Here is a 17,528-nt window from a genome sequence, read left to right as displayed (position 1 = left end):
GAGGTCAGCAGGCAGGAGGCGGCTTACGGAGGGAGGCAGTGAGCTACCATGCAGTCTCCCCAGAGGCATCAGCCAACCTTCCAGAGAGTTCTGAAGCCGGGATGATCCTTCAGAGTGGTCTCAAGTTAGGGCAAGGGGCCGGGCCTTTATGACCCCACGTGCATAGGTCAATAGATCAGACTATCCCGAGAAGAGCTTAGGGACACCAGCTGAGGCGGTCCCCACTCCTCAACAATGACGGGACTGCTGCTCAGGCCTGATTGATGCCTGGGTTCCTCCAGCCTCCACCGTCCATCGCCAAGGCCCTTTCAGCCTCCCTGCAGTCACTGTCAGGAGCCAGGGAGAGGGTGCTGTAGATTATTTAGACATCACATTAGTGATAGAGTGTCCCACTGGATGGTGTAACAGAAACATCTTCACTTTGGGGAAACCTGAGTGGAGTGCTCCAAGCGTATGTATGCATGCATGGACGTGTGCAAGTATGTGCACATACGGATCTTCCTGTGTATGTGTTATCTGTGTGTATACACGTGTATATCAATATATGTGTTCATGTATATGTGTATGTATGTATTTTTTTGCTGTTCTCATTTGTGAAAAGTAATCAAGAAATTCTCACTGTCATCTATTCAAATAGCACACAAGTGTAGAACGTACCCTAGCAGGTCCCCTTCCCACCTCCCTGTCCCCACTCCCCCCTCCCCACCCAGCCCCCTCTCCAAAGGGCACCACAACCATCCATCTGACACCCTTCTCTTTCTGTGCACCAAGTGTGCATCTTCATGCACACAAATATATGTCCTGTTTGAGTCTGGCCACCTCTTTGAGGCCTTTCTTCTCAGGGAGGAGAGTGAAGTGTTCAAGGAAACAAAGGGGTTAGGTGAGGTCCCTCCTCTGCTCAGAACCCTTTTGTGATTTCCCATCTTCCTCAGAATAAGATCCAAAGGCTTCACTCACCAGCCTGTGAAGGCCCACATGCCCTCATCCTTCATCCCTGCTCAGGCAGCCGCCTCCGGTATCAAACCAGTCAAACATGTTGCTGCCTCAGGGCCTTTGCATTTTCTATCCTGTTCTTCCCCAGATGGCTTCCTCCCTCAGTTAATCTAGGTCTCGCTCTACGCCCCCCATCCCTGAGGTCCTCCTATCACGGACTCTTCCGCCCCCTACCTTCATTTTCTCAGTTTTGCTCATCAGTCATACTTGACATGTATATTTGATTACTGACAGTTGGCCTCAGCCCCACTGCAAAATGAACTCCATAAAAGTCAGGGCTTGGTTTTATTTGTCTCTCCAGCTGCCCCCAAATTGTGTGACATGCTGTAGGCCCTCTACATATATTTGTGGGGTGAACAGCTGGGCACGGGGCCAGCAGGCAGCCAGCTGAAGTGGGCTTGTGCTGCAGAACCAGGGTCGTCCCGCTGGCAGGTGCATCAGGGTCTCCAGTCTGCAGCCCCTGGTCCTGGAGAGTCCCACAGTGAGGGGAGAGCCCCCCCAGGGCAGAGCAGGGCAGAGAGCCCGAGGAAGGACTTTGGAAACCACCATCCCTGAGGCTGATCCAGGACTAGGTTTATGGGAAAGGAAAGCCTCAAAAAGGGAGGAAGAGGCAAGAAGCCAGAGGAAGTGGGGAAAGGACAGCCTGGAGTGGCCCCTCCCTCCTTTCAGGAGGAGGATGGTTGGGCCAGAGCTGCCAAAAACAAGAAAACACCCCTTCCCCCTTGGATTAGGCAACTGGGCTGCAGATACGGCTAATTGCCACCCTGAGTGATACCAGCTGTGACACCCAGAGGTGTGTGCAGAGGCCTAATGAGCCAGCACCCACATGGGCTCCTTGACTGACCGGTCACTCAGCACTGCAGCCCTCCAGGGCAGCCGGCTTACTGGGGAAACGGCATCTCAGCAAACCTGAAAACTCAGGCAGCGGCCAAAGGTCAGGAGAGGGGACCCAGGAGCGGTTTCAGGTGCCCTGGCTGTGGAGGCAACCTGAGGAGGTTTGAGGGCTCGTACCCGACTGGTTCTCCCCACTTTGGCCATTGCCAGGGAGCTGGCTGGTCGCTGCCCCCTGGAGTCACAGTCAAGTGGAGGTGGGGGAGAAGTGCACTCTCGGGGGCCTCCCCCAGACACTGTCCTGCTGGCGAGGCAGAGGTCCCACCTGCAGAGCTCCCCTCCTCCCTCCGTGCTCCTGAGTGGCCAGCACCCTGGAGGTGAGACAGAGAGGCTGAAAGGGGAGGGGACACTCCAGGGTCATGAGCAAATGGACGGCGGGGCTGGGTCTTGTCCCCTACCCGATGTGATACCGTGGCGCACGGCCGGCCGAGGGACAGCTGGTGCGTATCTCCTTTCAGACTTACATTCACATCATTGACCAGAGGACCAGGAAGCCCATGCTGACCAAGTTTTACATGGACCCCATGGTGATCTTTCATCACGTCAATGCCTACGAAGAGGACGGCTGCCTTCTGTTTGACGTCATCGCCTACGGGGACAGCAGCCTTTACCAGCTCTTCTACTTGGCCAACCTGAACCAGAACTTCAAGGATAACTCCAGGCTCACCTCCGTCCCCACCCTCAAGAGGTTCGCAGTGCCCCTCCACGTGGACAAGGTAACGGCTCAAGTCCTGGGAGACGTAAACCCACACAGGAAGTGACTTTGGCCCTAATTTCATTGACATTGAAATCCAAAATGAGCTGTTCTTAAAGAAAGACAGAAAGCGCTTTTATTATTTTTCCAAATGGCGTGCATATTCATGGTAGAAACTTTAGAAAGTATAGATTAAGTAAAAAGGGGAAAAAATCACCATAAACCCATTGTGGATATGTTTGTGTTGCTTCCCAAGTCTCTCTCTGTCCATAGATAGGTAGGTAGACAGACAGAAAGACATACATACACATTAATATATTGATATATAAGTATATAGTATATGCATATCAGTATGTCCCAAAGCCATTAAAAATCATGTACCGTGTGATTTTTTCTCTAAAATTAAGAACTATATAACATATAATAAATATATATAAATATGTATTTCCTAATTTTAGAGGAGAAAATCATACAGTACATAATTTTTCATAACTTTAATGAAATATAATTCACATACCATACTATTCACCCATTTTCACTCAAAGAGTGTAATTCAGTGGCTTAGTGTATTCATTCACAGAATTGTACAACCATCAGCACAATTGATTTTAAAACATTTTCCTTTCCCCCAAAAGAAACCTTGTACCCTTTAGCCATCAGTCCCCCACCAACCCCTTCATCCCCCAGTCCCAGGGAACCACTGATCTACTTTCTGTCTCTGAGGATTTGCCCTTTCTAAACTTTTCATGCAAGTGGAATCATACAAGATGCACTCTTTTGTGGCTGGCTTCTTTCTCTTAGCATGTTTTCAGAGTTCATCAGTGTTGTAGCGAGTATCAGTACCTCATTTTTTTTCGTGGCTGAATAGGTACATACTATTGTGTGTACTGCTCTTTCTACCTATTTGTATATCTAAACATCGCTCCATGGCATTAAATACTCTTCTGTGACATCATTTTAAACATATTCCTGGCAGTCCGTGGTGGGGATTCATCACCACTTGCTTCCCCAGTTCCTGGATGTTGAACAACCTGGTTCTTAAGTGAAAAACGACCACTAGGCCAGACATTACCCTCAATTAGGGTGATGCTGCCAAGGCTCTGGGCATGGTTTTGGAGGCTACAGAGGCTTCTGGCTCCAGAACTCACTGACTTCATGACTTAATTAATTTAAACGAAACCGAATTCAATTCAATTCAGTTTTGATGGCTCATCTTTACGGAATTCTCTCACATGCCAGGTACTTCGCTAAGCATTTTACTTTCCTTACCTCATTTAATGAGCAAAACAACCTATGGGAGAGATCCTCGTGTCAGCCTCCTTTTATAGATGAAGAAACTGAGGCTCAGAGAGGTTAAGGAATGTGCCCATGGTCAAACGGCCCAATGGCAGAGCCAAGATTTGCTTTAAACCCATCCTTGTAGCTGGTAAAGGGTATAACTCTGCTGATCTCCCCAGCAGTCCTAACTCCTGGGAATAACCCCAGACGGGTCACCCTAACCTCTCTCGGGACCACTCTCCCAGCTCCTTGATTCAGGAGTTCAGGTACCTCCCAACCAGCAGGCCAGGGACCTGCATTTGAACCCAACTTTGTCCAGCTCCAGAGTTGAGCCCTTCTCCCTCTCTCCAGCATTGCCTCATCCACAGTCATCTGTGTGTCTCTGTCTTGATTTTCACCCTATTTCCTATCACCTCTAACATTTACAAAATCTTGTTTTCTTGTAAATTAACTCACTCTTTCCTTAAGTCATTTGAAAGCAAACAAATCACAACCTCATGTGAAGCCAGCAGAGTGTGTGAGCTTGAAGCCTTGGAGTTAAAGCACAGGTCTTAACCTCTTGTCTGATGCTGTTGCTCTTGCCAAGACCTGGTCTCTCTGGTCAAGAGAACATTGAAAAAGCATTAGGTGTTAAAGACATAGTGGCACCTGAGACTCTCCTTGACCCAGTGAGAATGATTGGAAGAGAACAGGGGATTAACTTTCTTCCCCTGTGATTCAGGGCTATTGAGTGAACAGCCATGTCCCACAAAATCATCGTCTGAGCCTGGGCCCCTGTGCCCCCTGCTCTGGGGAGTCCCACGGTGCAATGCCCTGGAGCGTCTCCTGGGTCCAGGATGCAAGGAGGGTGTCACAGGGCACACAGGTGGCAAATCCCAAGACCCGGCCCCTGCCTCACAGAGACCTCAGCCTGAGGGTGATGACAAAAAGGGAGCACTCCCTCCCGCTGCCCACACACCATGAGATTTTATGACCTTTTCTCCAGCTCCAGAAATGGTTTGCTTCCTTGGAGCCAAGCTAAGAAGTTTTGCACGTGTATTTTAAAAAGGCGCCACATGAGCCACCTGCTGCTTTGAAACCAGTGAGGCAGAGTGAGTGCTGGGAAGGACAGCTCTGGCCACGCTTTTTAATTGCTATTTATTGTCCCTTAAAAACATCTCCTTGCTTCACTTTCAAGTTGCCCCACCTGCCTGTTGAGATGGGAAAGTCGAGCAGGCGGACACGGCCTATGTGTCCAGATCCGGTGGCTCCAATTCCACCCCATCCAAAGGCTCATTAGGGAAGGGCCTTGGGCGATGCCGCCCTTTCTCAAATGCCTTTCATTCTGAGGCCTTGGCACATGGCTTTCCCTCTGCCTGCAACCCGGTTCTCTTTCCGCTAGACTTTCACACCTGTCCCAGCTGTGCAGGTTGGATTCATCTGGGGCCTCTGGGACCAGCATAGTGAAGGCAGAACCTCCGGGGAGGGGTACAGGGGTGGCTGTGGCTCAGACACCACCCTCCCGGTGTGAGGGATTCTAATTCCCAGCCAGGGAGCAAATTGCTGTTCATCTTTCTGGTCTGGTCGCAGCTCCTTCAACAAGTTTGTATATTCTGATGGCTCCTGCAGCTCTTGGCTCACACTGATCTCAGGTGCAGCGAACTTGTTCAGTCACCTCTTCCAGTGAAAGCTCCCAGCGGGCCGGGACTCTGCGTCTCATTAGCAGTTTATCCCCTGTGCCAATCACAGGGTCCAGCACAGAGAGGGTTCTCACTAAGCCCTTAAATATTTTACATGAATGAATGAAAAAGGTGAAGCAAGGTCTCTCAAAGGGCACAAGGTATTCCTTTAGCCTTTGGAATATTTTCCATGTAGAGAGTGCCTTCCACATAGAAAGGGCCCTAGTGAAGCATGTTCAGAAGCCAGGGGCCTCCCAGCTGCCCCAGATTCTCTTGTGTTTGGGCCAGTTGGGGTCAAGGGCAGGACAGGCCCATTGGCACCCTCGGTCTGTTTGTATAGGCAGGCGTGGGGGTTGGTGAAGGCGGGGCAGGGCAGGCCGCAAGGGACGTGGGTGGTGCAGACAGTGCCAGCCAGCCGCCATGGTCTCGTCAGGCAGGGCTCCGTGTGCTGCCTCCAGGAATGGGCTAGGGCTGGCATCTTGGGCCTAGAAAGGGTGGCTTCAACTCCTGGCTCAGTAGATTTGGTTTTCATCTTGTCCTCAAATGCAAAAATGAAGACCCAATAATAAGAGAAGCCGCCATTTCTCCAGAACTCACTCTGTGCCAGGTCCTATGTTAGGTGCCTTTTCTGTTCTTAGACCCAGAGGGGCCCCTGCTCTGGCCTTGGTACTTTGGGGATCCTGATTTGGCCTTTCTCCAGCCATGTCGCTTCTCCACAGGGTGAGGAGCTCACAGGGCCACAGTGTGCCCACCCAGAGCAGCATCCTCCCGACCCCAACCATGACTGGCTAACTGGGATCCCTGAATTCCCTGCACACATGCCCCTAGCCTGCCTGCCGCGCCTGCCTGTCCTCTTAAGGGCAGGATGTGCTGCTGTTGCACCGGCCTCCAGCCCACAAGGTAGGCCAGGGCTGGCTGGGGCCTCTGTGCGGTTGGAAGGCAAGGTTTTAGGTGGGGATCCCAGGCCCACCCTGTTTCTGCCACTCAAATCTGGCTCAGAAGGCCAAGGAGTCCTGGAATTCTAAACCCACTCTCAGATGCTTTCCATACTTCTCACCTTATCTATGTGACAGTCCTCAGAGTTATTTATGGTCCCCATGACTACAGATGAGAAAGAAACTAACGTGCCCAACATCACAGAATCATCCGTGGTCTCTGAGCTGGGGTTTGAATGCATGTCTGTCTGGCTCCCAGTTACTAACTATGGTGGGTCTGGCCCAGGACCAGGTGTTTTCATAACCATTATTTAATTTAATCCTAACCACACTCCTCAGACGCAGGTGTAAGCAATCTCGCTTGTACTGGCCACCTGTCGAAAAGTTACCCATTGCCCCCTGTTTTGCAAATAAGGAAGCAGGCTCAAGTTTACATAGGCTCAGGGAGGTCTGCTCGAGTTCACGTCGAAAGCTATAGAGTCAGATTTCACACCCAGGGGTGCCTAACTCCAAAGCCAGTGTTTCTCAAGATTACGACTTCTCATGGGAGTTCTCCAGAGTTGAGGGATTTCAAAGCCAGGCCACAGGATTTTGTTGAATTCTGGCTGGAGAGCAATTTTTCCCCCCAAGCTGAGCACACTAGCCACCAAAAGCAGCCAAGTCATGTTCATTATTGCTGTGTGTGGAAAAATTCACAGCTTATGCCTCAACCAGTCTGACCAGTTTCAGGCTGCAGCTAGAAGACATCTCTCTAGAACAACTCCCTGAGAATCAAGCCCGGGACATGCACAAGAGGCCTGTGGCTGTCTCATGACCAGCAGGGCACCAGGCAGGGCCTCTCACAGTTGATGGGGCTGCACGCACAGGTGGAGGCATTCAGAGCTTCAGCTTATAAGATACCCTGTGTGCTGGGCACAGAACAACTTTCTCATGCCCTTTATCTAATTCTTACAGCCACTTACAAGGCACATATTCTGTCCCTTGAGAATTGAAGGAAAAGCTCACAGACTCATGCATTTACTCATTCCTTCAGCAGTTACTTCCTTGGAGCTGACTATGTGCCATGTGCTGGATAAAATCTGGTCACCATCTTCAGAGGGAAGACAGCATAAAAGAAGGAAATATCTCCATAAAGGAGATAATTACAGCTTGGGACAGATGCCTTGGAGACACTGCAGACTGAGTTGTCTCAGGATAGGAATGGGCCGGCCTCAGGGCCTTTGCACCTGCCTTGCCTGCTGCCTGCAGTGCTTTTGCTTTTTGAGCAGAAGAATCACAGTGTAGAAGTCTGGGCCCTGCTTCTGACCAAGGGAAAGCCACTGTCCTTCCTGGGTCTCAGTTTCCTCTTCTGTTAATTGGGATTATACTAAACAAATCTCAAAGAGCCAACTTCTAGGATCAGTGAATTTCCCCTTCTTCCAGTAAAAAACTACTTATTCAAGTAGGTTTTTTTTTTTTTAATTATGAAAGCCCATTTTGGAAAATTTGGAAAGTAGAGAAAAGTTTAAATGAAAAGTCAGGTGTAACAATAATTCTCCCCCCTGTAACTCCATGAATGCAGGGAGTTGTGGTCTTGTTCCCAATTTCCTTCCAGGGCCTAACCTGAACTCATCGCTAGTGGTAGTGACAGTAATAATAATAATAATAATAATAACAACAACAACAACAATAACAATAATAATAATAATAAAATGACATCAACAACAGCTAACATTTACCTAGCACTTATTGCTAATCAGGCCCTCTTGTAAACCAGCTGCATTCACTGCTTTATTTAATCTGCGTGATAACTCAGAGATGTATATACTATCTATACGATGCTTGTGCTCTAACTCGTTATACAGATGGGGAAACTGAACTTCAGAGATGCTCAGTAACTTGTTCAAAGTTCCACAGCGAGTATGTGGGGACACAGAGAGTAGTAGATGCTCAATAAATAATGAATTATGATAAATCCCTCTCCTGCTTACAGTGGTGATGACAAGGTACTGGGCAAAGTTTGATTGACCAAGAGATGCCCTTAATAGATATCTTTCTGCCAAGTAATTTTTATTGTATGTTTGTTTTCTTTTCAACAGTGAGACATTTTTATAGGAGCAAATGCTGAAAATACAATTAAGCATAGAAAAAGAAATTAAAGTTCCCATACCCCCACCACACACCACACTGTTACTGTTTGGTATATTTCTCCCAGGTTATTTTCAATGTAATTTCTTTTTTTTTTTTTTAACATGGTTGATTGAACTCAAACTATATGCAATTTACTCTGCTGCTTTTTTCACTCAGTATTCCATCATGAGTATTTCCCATTATTATGAACTCTTTATAAAAAACAACCTTTTTGTATATATATATTTTTTATTGAAGTATAGTTAGTTTATAATGTTTTCAATGACGGATGCAGCCTTTTATTTAAATCATCCAGTATTTTAAAAGCAAGACCTTCTAAGTACATTAATTTCACTTGCGAGGGATAAGGCAGCCCAGAGTAGAAGAAAAGATCCGGGAGTTTAGGGCCCCCCCACCTTCTACCACCCACCAGCTCTGCCAACTTGGGGGAGTCACTTCCAGGCAACAATCCTCTTTTTTGACTGAGAATACCAATAATGTAACAGCTGCTTCCGGTGATTAATGTGAGGCCAGAGTGGGAGGACAGACACTAAAGCATTTTTTTTTAATGTACACAATAAAGCAAGTTTTTATTTTTCTGGAAAACCATTTCTTTCAGAACGCAGAAGTGGGCTCGAATTTAATCAAACTGCCATCAACAACAGCAAGAGCCCTGAAGGAAAAAGATGACCAAGTCTACTGCCAGCCAGAGTTGCTTCTCGAAGGTAAAATGCATCCTCTCTCCTGTGTTTAGGGAGGGAAGGGACTGAGTGTCATGAAGATGGAGGCCTCTTTATGCAGCACCTCCTTCCAACTCGGAGGAGTCATGAACAGATGAGGGACCTAGAGGAAGGCTCTCGGGGTGCCCAGTGGGAAGCAACTAGGGACAGTTCTCTTTCCTTTATCTTCACACCCCTTCTGGGGAGGCACTGGGGCAGTGATTGGATGGGAATTTACATGGCTGACCTTTCAAATGCTGCCTTATTGAGCAGGCCCAGCACAGGCAGATTTCCACCCTTGCACATTGAGAAGGCCCTGCAGAACAGGTGCTATCAGCCCCATTTCACAGAGGAGAAAACTGGGCCTCAGAAAGCCAGAGCTACTCCCAGAAGGTAAACCCCCTAGGAGAGAAGTCGCCCTGCCCAGAGCAGGGCTTCTCAACCCAGGCCCTGCTGAGGCCGGGGACCGGCCCCTTCTTAGTGCTGGGGGCTGCCCTGGGCCTTGGAGGATGTGGAGCAGCAAGCCTCCAACCTGACTGAGAACCGCTGCCCTAGAATAGAAGCTGGGGAGGGCGGGGACTGTGTTTCTGTGCTCAGAGTTGTCGCTGGAACGTGACAGAAGGCTGGCTTAGAGCCATCTGTGCTCAATACTTAAATGCAGAGTGAACTGACCTGCCCTGAACTCAGCTGGGGAGTGGTGGGGTGTGGCTCTAAGCTGGAAGCCCTGCTCCCTGCGTCACTGCCCCCTACCAGGGTCAGGCACCTGGAAGGGACCGTCCTGGGGACTCTCCTAGGATGACCTCAGATCTGCCATAACAACCACTTCTGCAGACAGCATCCCATGGATCCTGTGACGGGTTCTGTGTGGCGCCCCAGCCTCCAGGAGTCTTTGTAAATGACATATTTGTCCCAGTTCTTAAAGCATCAACTTCCGCCTCCGCTCACCTGTCACATCGTATGGACAGATGGAGGCTTAAAATACTGTGGTCCTTTTGTTTCTGAAAAGGGATTTCTGGCTTATTGCAGCGTCCTTGGGCAACACTGGAAAGTAGAACAGTAGGCAATACCTCAACCCCTCCACCCATGACAGCTCTTTGGAAACACCCACACCGTCTCCATCATGTAGGGGCTGCTTGGTGTTTCCCAGGCCCTCTCCTAGGGGTCCCCAGACTTCCCATCTTTCCTCCCAACAGTCCCGTCCTGTTCTTGTCACATTAGGTGAGTTCACGCATATCAGGGGCTTAGTTGAGGGCCTGGCTGCAGTGAAGGTCTGGCTAAAGGTAGCCAGGATTAGAACGTCTCAAAGAGGCAGGCACTGCCATGTACTGCTCATGTTCTAGAGCCGAGGATGGCAGAGTTGAGAATAATTCAGTAACTTGCCCAAGGTCAGGCAGCAGAGCCAGCAACCCAGGTTACCCTGGCTTGAAATCCCTTAACCTCTGCATTTACCATTACACAAGGTGCGTACCATACCATCTAGAATGTTCTGAAATGGTTTCTTCCACTTAATGAATGTAGCCCGGGAATTTTCCCACATCCAGAAGGTTCTTCAAGAGTGTGGGTTTAATAGCCACATGGAATTCACAGGGATGAATATATTTTACTTAACCAAGTGCTGATAACTGGTCATTTACAAGGTGGAGGAGAGGGGTGTTCCAGACCAGGTTTGAGGGGCCCAGGAGCATCACGGGAAGTCTCAGGCCTACTCTGGGGCCAACAGTGGGCATGCTGTTCTGCTTTACTTGTGGGGGTGGTCCCTGGTCCTTACGTTCAGCTTGACTTGTCTCTTGGGAGTTTCATGTTTATTTGTCTGTGGGACCAGACATCTTCCCATCTCAATGGTCCACCCTCCTTCTCTCCCCACTGAACCCAATAACCATTTGTGCCCTGGGTCCACTCCAAGAGGCCTTCACACATGGCAGGTATTTCCATCTCTGCTTCTTCTTTTCTTAAACATTATATTTTCAGCAGCACTTGGCTCCAGCTACCTGGAATATTTCATAAGCGGGACTTTCACTTCAGTATTTGAACTTAGAAATTTAATTTGAGAGGGTGGGTATAGCTCAGTGGTAGCACATGTTTAGCATGCACAAGGTCCTGGGTTCAATCCTCAGTACCTCCATTAAAAAGAAAAAGGAAAAGAAGGAAAGAAATTTGATTTGACACAATAGGTGTATATAGATATATATGCATGGAAATGGACAGCATTTTAAAGCTTTTTGGATTACAAAAGTAATAGGTGTAATGAACATTTCACATAATGCGAAACATTATGGACAATATAAACTATAAATGACTATAAGAAAGTTATCACCCTGGCAATGCTTCTAAATTTTCCTCTTCATTTGTAACATAGTGGAGATAATTCTATAAGCAGGCTTTAATACTTTATCTTATTATGTGGACATTTTCCCATATTATTAAACTTCTTTGTAAACATTATATAATGTTATTATATGATTTCACCACATTTATTTAAATATTCCCCATTGACACTCCTTTCCAAGGCTTCAGAAGTTTCTATTCACACCCACACACATGTGTGCACATATACAAGTACTTTTTTTTTTAAAGATATTTTAAAAATTGCAGTAGCCTCTGATTTTAATCATGCAATTCTCTTTGATTTCTATCTTGGATAATTAAAGATGTTTATACACTTAAAAACCCAGGTCTATCTTGTTCCTGAAGCTTCTAATGGAGCAGGGGTAATTATTAGAGGTTCCCTCCTCCTGCCCTAGGACCACCTTGGACCCAGGCCAGGGCCTGAATCAAGTTTCAGGATCCTGGCTTGGGAGCCGTCTTTGTGGAAGGGATACCCAGACTGACACGAAGGACGGGGGTCCCAGCGCTCAGTGAAGGGTCTTTGTCAGTGAGGTCATTTCTCTTTAGGCTTAGAGCTGCCTCGGATCAATTATGCTCACAACGGGAAGCGGTACCGCTACGTCTTTGCTGCTGAAGTCCAGTGGAGCCCCATCCCAACCAAGGTACTGGTCCCCTGGGAGGGCATCTGCCCCAGTTGTGTCTGTCTGCAAAGCTGAGTTCCCAGGTTCTCTGGCTGCATGAACTTGATTGGAAGATGGAGGTCAGGACGCAGGGGTAGGTCAGAGAGTGAGGTCAGTTGGGACAATATATGCTGGAAGCAATGATGGAATGATGGATTGTCCCTGAGAGGGAGCTGCACCTTACGGGCTGGCGGTTAGGAAAGAGGCAGTGGCTGGAGTTTACCATTGATTTCTTTACTGGATGCAGGTTTACTACACTGCTAAGTGGTAGCACTGAGGAAAAAGGACGTGAACAGGGGATCCCAATTCCTGCCCTCAAAGAACTCACTGTCTCAAGGAGAGAGGGTATAGCTGAAACTTGGACAATTTATTTGGGGTTTTAAAGTACTATTTGGTGAACACCTCCTCTTTCCCAGGTGCTATGCTCAGTGCTATACAGATAACACTTTTCATTAAGGTCTTCATTCTTCAGTAATAAAATGGAAACTTTTTTTTTTAATGCAAGCAGTGCAGAAATGTACAAAGTAAAAGAAGTTTCCCACACACGCATACACACACCCCAGTGACTCCCCGCTAATCCCACACCCTAAGGGGAAAGAGGCCTATTAGAGTTTGAGAGGCCAGGGACTCACACTTTTAAAACAACAAAGGAATCATATGATACTTTAAAGGTTTGCATTGAATACATTAGTTTATCTAACACATATAAAAATTGCAGTACAGTGCCAAATATCAGATAAATCCAAGGTTTTTATTTCTAAAAGAATTCAGCATGTAGTGTCAGCCACGTGCCAGTGGGAAGACCTCTGCTCACAATTGAAGGAGGAAGCCAGCTGTTTTTGTTGTTATTGTTACACCAACCAGAGGCAGACGTCCTTTGGGGTCTACCTTCGCCAGTGTCAGTCTGCAGTGGAGGGGCTCACTCCCCTCTCTCTGGCGCCCTGGTGCCTTCCTGTTCCCAGGGAATTAGCACGCTCTCCAACCCATCAATCGCACGTTTCTTCTCTTTGGATGCACAGATAATAAAATACGACGTCCTCACAAAGTCATCCTTGAAATGGGGAGAAGAGCACTGCTGGCCGGCGGAGCCCCTGTTTGTGCCCACGCCGGGCGCCCGGGACGAGGATGATGGTAAGGCTCCGGGAGGGGCAGTCCACAGGCTGTGCTGAGCTTGTCATCACCCCCCAAGCAGAGGCACCGTTTGGGGGTGGTGATCCCCCATCACGCAGCTGGCAGAGTCATGCTTTGCAGCCCAGGTTTGTCTGGCTCCATTGCTGTGGGGTGAAGGGGTCCCCCAGCCCACCCCCACTCCTGATACCAGCTGCAAGTTCAGGGGTCCCCAAGACCACTCTCACCTTTCATAGAAAGACTCACAGGACACAACTGAGAACTGTGATACCCATGGTTATGGTTTATCACAGCGAGAGGAAACGGAGAGAGAAGAGGTGAGTGGGGCAGGATCTGGGAGAGTCCCAGGCATGGAGTTTCTGTGGGTCCTCTCTGGGGGAGTCAAAGACCCTGCCACCTTCCCCAACAGTATTCCCGGAGTGTGGCCAACCAGGGAAGCTCACCTGAGCCTCATGTCAGAGCCTGTGTGGGGCTCGATCCTGCAGTCGTGGTTGACCTTTAGTCTTCAGCGCCCTTGGAAGTTGAACTGACACCTGTGGCCCAAAGCCTCCTCCTGGATCCCTGTATTAGGATAGGTTATATGGTGTGGCCCCAGGTAAACAAAGACACTCTCATCAGGCCAATAGTCCCTGAGCTTAGAGGTCACCTGGCAGGAGCCATTCAGACCTCTTTCCTGGGGAGGTTGAATTGCTGGCTGCACAGAAGCCCACTTCCTTGACTGAGCAGCCCTACCCTCTCCTAGAGTGTGGAATCTTGGTTTTAAACTTCATTGTATTGGCATTCTTTTTTTTTTTTTTTAATCAGCAGAAAAATTTTATTCCTTTTAAGGACAATGAGTCCACATCCAAGGCCCTAACTTACAGACACAAAGCAAAGCAGCCTTAAAGCATCGGATACTCCTAACCCCCTTGGCCTGTAACTTTTCCACGGAGCCCCTAGCAGTGCTTGAGGCCCATCTCTCCTGGCTAGGTTTCCACGTGACTGGATAGTCCTTTCCTTCCTTGATTCTGTGCTTGTCCCAGAAGTGCCCTGCCCACACCACTGGGGATGTGAAGGAGGGTAACTAGAACCCTGGGTGGGGCTGCCCACACCTGCAGGGGAGGGCTGGCTGCCCCGCAGAGCCTGCCAGCTGCTTCCCTCAGGTGAAAAGGGAGCAGTTTTCTACCTGGACCCTGTCTTCCTACCGACCTGCATGGCATGGCACGCTGGGTGGCAGGGCGGTGGGGGAGCCTGATGTCACTGTCCTCTCCAAGGTGTGGGATGGTTGGTACCACCTCCTGCTGAGGCTGGCCTCCCTCTGGGCTGGGCGAGTGCATCCTGCACATTCTCTCGTGGGCAGGGAACAGCATTGTCTTCATGTCACCAAAGGAGAGGCTCAGAGAGTGAGGCAACTTCCCCATGGTCACACACCCAGGACGTATAGAGGTAGGGTTTGAATACAAGCCCAACTGACTTCAGCTCTGCTCAACCCCTCTGAAACCCAGGGGGCCTTGGGAGGAATCACAAATACTGGCTGGAAGTTTATGTGCATTATTCCATTTAAGCCTCTATCCCTTAAGAGTGAATATTTAGAATATTTCCATTTTACAGAGAGGGAAGCTGAGTTACTAGCATGCTGCACATGCAGGAGGTGAATTGGATGCATTCAAATGCTACTTGAGCACAACTGGTCTTAGTTTAGCTGAGTGACGTCTATTAGCCTAAGTGCAGCATCGAAGCTGATTGTCTATAATTAGAGTTTCTAAATAGTAGGAAAATAGCTATTCTCCAGGGGGTGCCATAATTTACAAAGTGCTTTCATAACTGACTGTGTAAGATGCTCTCAGCAACCCTCTGAGGGTGGGGAAGATTACCCCCACTCTACAGATGAAGAGACTGAAGCTCAGAGAGGTGAAGGGACTGGCCTGGCCAGGCCTGGAACCAGGTCTTCCAACTCCTAGCTTTCTGATTTCCCTGGCCCTTCCCTTCTGCTCACACGGAATATCAAATTCACTTCCTGTCTGTTTTGATTAGATTTTTACGACCAAAGGACAGGGAGACATAGCTGAGAAACTTATCCCTCCAGCTGGACGAGGTTCAGGACTGCACTTTTACAAAGTGTCTCTTTTTGTTTCCCCAAAGGAATTATCTTATCAGCCATTGTCTCCACCGATCCCCAGAAGCTGCCCTTTCTGCTTGTTCTGGATGCCAGAACTTTTACAGAATTGGCTCGTGCATCTGTTGATGTCGAGATGCACCTGGATCTCCATGGGCTATTCATCCCAGATGCAGATTGGGGCACAGGGACGCATCCTTCCCGGGAAGAGCAGGATGGGGCTTCAGACAGCCATGTGGCCCCACAGACCTGACCGGGTGGAGGCTTGGGACCTGGAGAAGAGCTTCACAGAACTCAAGGCTAGTCCCTCCCTGGGGCCGGGGGGGGGGGGCGGTGGTGGTGGGGTGGTCCTTCATTTCATGTTGCACTTATTCTTTCTGTGGTTGCTTTGAGACAAAGTTACAGAAATAGGAGTTGTCACTATCTTTTCTTTCATTTTATTTTGGCCATAAAAACCTTGTTTGAAAGTCTATCAGATATTTATTGATTAGCTCCAGCACGTCTAAGAAATCCCCTTTCCTTTGGTATAAAGACCATGATCATGAATCAGACATTGCATTAAGTCACATAATCATGCTCTCATGGGCAACGTGGACAAGCAGGGTCCCACTGATAAACTGGAAAAGAGACAGATAAATATTTATCATTGCTCCTTCCTCCTTGCCTTCCTCTCCCTCCTTCCGTCCCTTCTCTCCAGTGGACTAGATTATGATTTCTTGTTTTCCCAGCCATGCCCTGTTAGTAAACTACATGGCCCAGAAGGCACGTGGCTTTGTGGTCATTCCATGCAAGGCATGGTATAATATAAAATAATAAAAACTTTAAAGTCTGTTCAGACTTTCTTATAATTTTACATGGCTTCTTTCCTCTGAAGATCTTCTAAGGCACTAAAACAGAGTGGCAGAGCTAGACGGTTCACAGACAGCCAGATGCCTCATTGCACAACCACCAGGACAACAGACTGGGGTGGGAATCCTCCTTTACAGTAGGGGGTGGGGAGCTGGACACTGACTGGCCTGGTGGTGGCCAAGGGGCTGGAATCTAGGATTGGTCCTGATGCCTGATGCTGAGAACCAGGGTGGTGAGGCATGCAGTCTGTACAGGAAAGGAGGTTCTCTTAAGTTGAACGTGCTCCCAGGACAGACAGGCGTCGAGGGCAGAGGTGAAGGAGCTTGGTGGTGGAGATGGAGAAAGCAGGAAAGACAGACAAGCCGGGTCCCATGAGAGTGCTGGGAGCCCCATGGACATCTGAGTCTCACCTCATTGGTTGAGGAGATGACTGGTGCATGGTTTAGAGAGTCAAAGCCAGGCTGGGTAATTCCCAGATCCCACATCGTGGGGTCGGGGGGCTGGGATCACACCCTTACTCTGCACCTGCCTTCTCCCTTGAGCCTGGATTTTGTCAGTCACCAAGGGAGATTCAGGGACATGTCTGGAAGACAGAAAGGAATCTCTGGTAACGTGCATGGAATACCCCAGAGAGGGTCGTCCTGAGGGACCATGAAGCCGTACTTAGCTTCTATTCAAATGGAGCCTCCATCAGGTCAGGGAATTTTTTTTAATTGACATTTTTATTGTAAGAATTGTAGATTCATGTGCAGTTCTAAGAAATAATCCTGAGAGATACCATTGCCAAAATTTTGTCATTTCAAAAATGGTATATAAGTGGACTCACATGGTATTAACCTTTGGGGATTGGCTTTTTTTTACACAGCAGAATTCCTTGGAGATGCATCCAGGATGTTTGTTTTCATCCAAGTTGTCCTGTGTTGGGTATGTTTTATTCACTATTTTATCCTCTGCACTAGAACACTACTGGTGGATGCAGGCTTTCAAGTATTTGTTGAATGAATGAATTTGGCCAACACAGAAATTCAGTTCCACAATATACCAACAAGAAATGGATTTTTTTTAAAAAAAAAGAAGAAAAAGAAATGGATATTTTACTGAAGATCCCCTGGGATGACAGTTGACCTGGAAACCAATGAAAACACCCAAAATTCCCCATGAAGTTTCTTTCCTC

At 48.3% G+C, this 17,528-nt stretch overlaps 1 protein-coding gene across 1 annotated transcript in view; it reads left to right on the top strand.

Moving 5' to 3' along the window:
• The window catches only part of BCO1 (beta-carotene oxygenase 1), a 34,722-nt gene extending 17,714 nt beyond the window's left edge, over positions 1-17,008 (top strand). Inside the window, exons 7-11 of the mRNA XM_010980483.3 lie at positions 2,343-2,600; positions 9,178-9,283; positions 12,170-12,264; positions 13,302-13,413; positions 15,532-17,008. Coding sequence (XP_010978785.2) covers positions 2,343-2,600; positions 9,178-9,283; positions 12,170-12,264; positions 13,302-13,413; positions 15,532-15,758 — 798 coding nt within the window. The 3' untranslated portion in view covers positions 15,759-17,008. The remainder of the gene's footprint in view (positions 1-2,342; positions 2,601-9,177; positions 9,284-12,169; positions 12,265-13,301; positions 13,414-15,531) is intronic.
• Positions 17,009-17,528: the final 520 nt, after the last annotated feature.

The sequence above is a fragment of the Camelus dromedarius genome, chromosome 9 (assembly GCF_036321535.1).
Source record: "Camelus dromedarius isolate mCamDro1 chromosome 9, mCamDro1.pat, whole genome shotgun sequence".
NCBI classification, from domain to species: Eukaryota; Metazoa; Chordata; class Mammalia; order Artiodactyla; family Camelidae; genus Camelus; species Camelus dromedarius.
The sequence above is the reverse complement of the archived record's forward strand: the minus strand, read 5'-3'. Positions and strand labels throughout refer to the sequence as shown.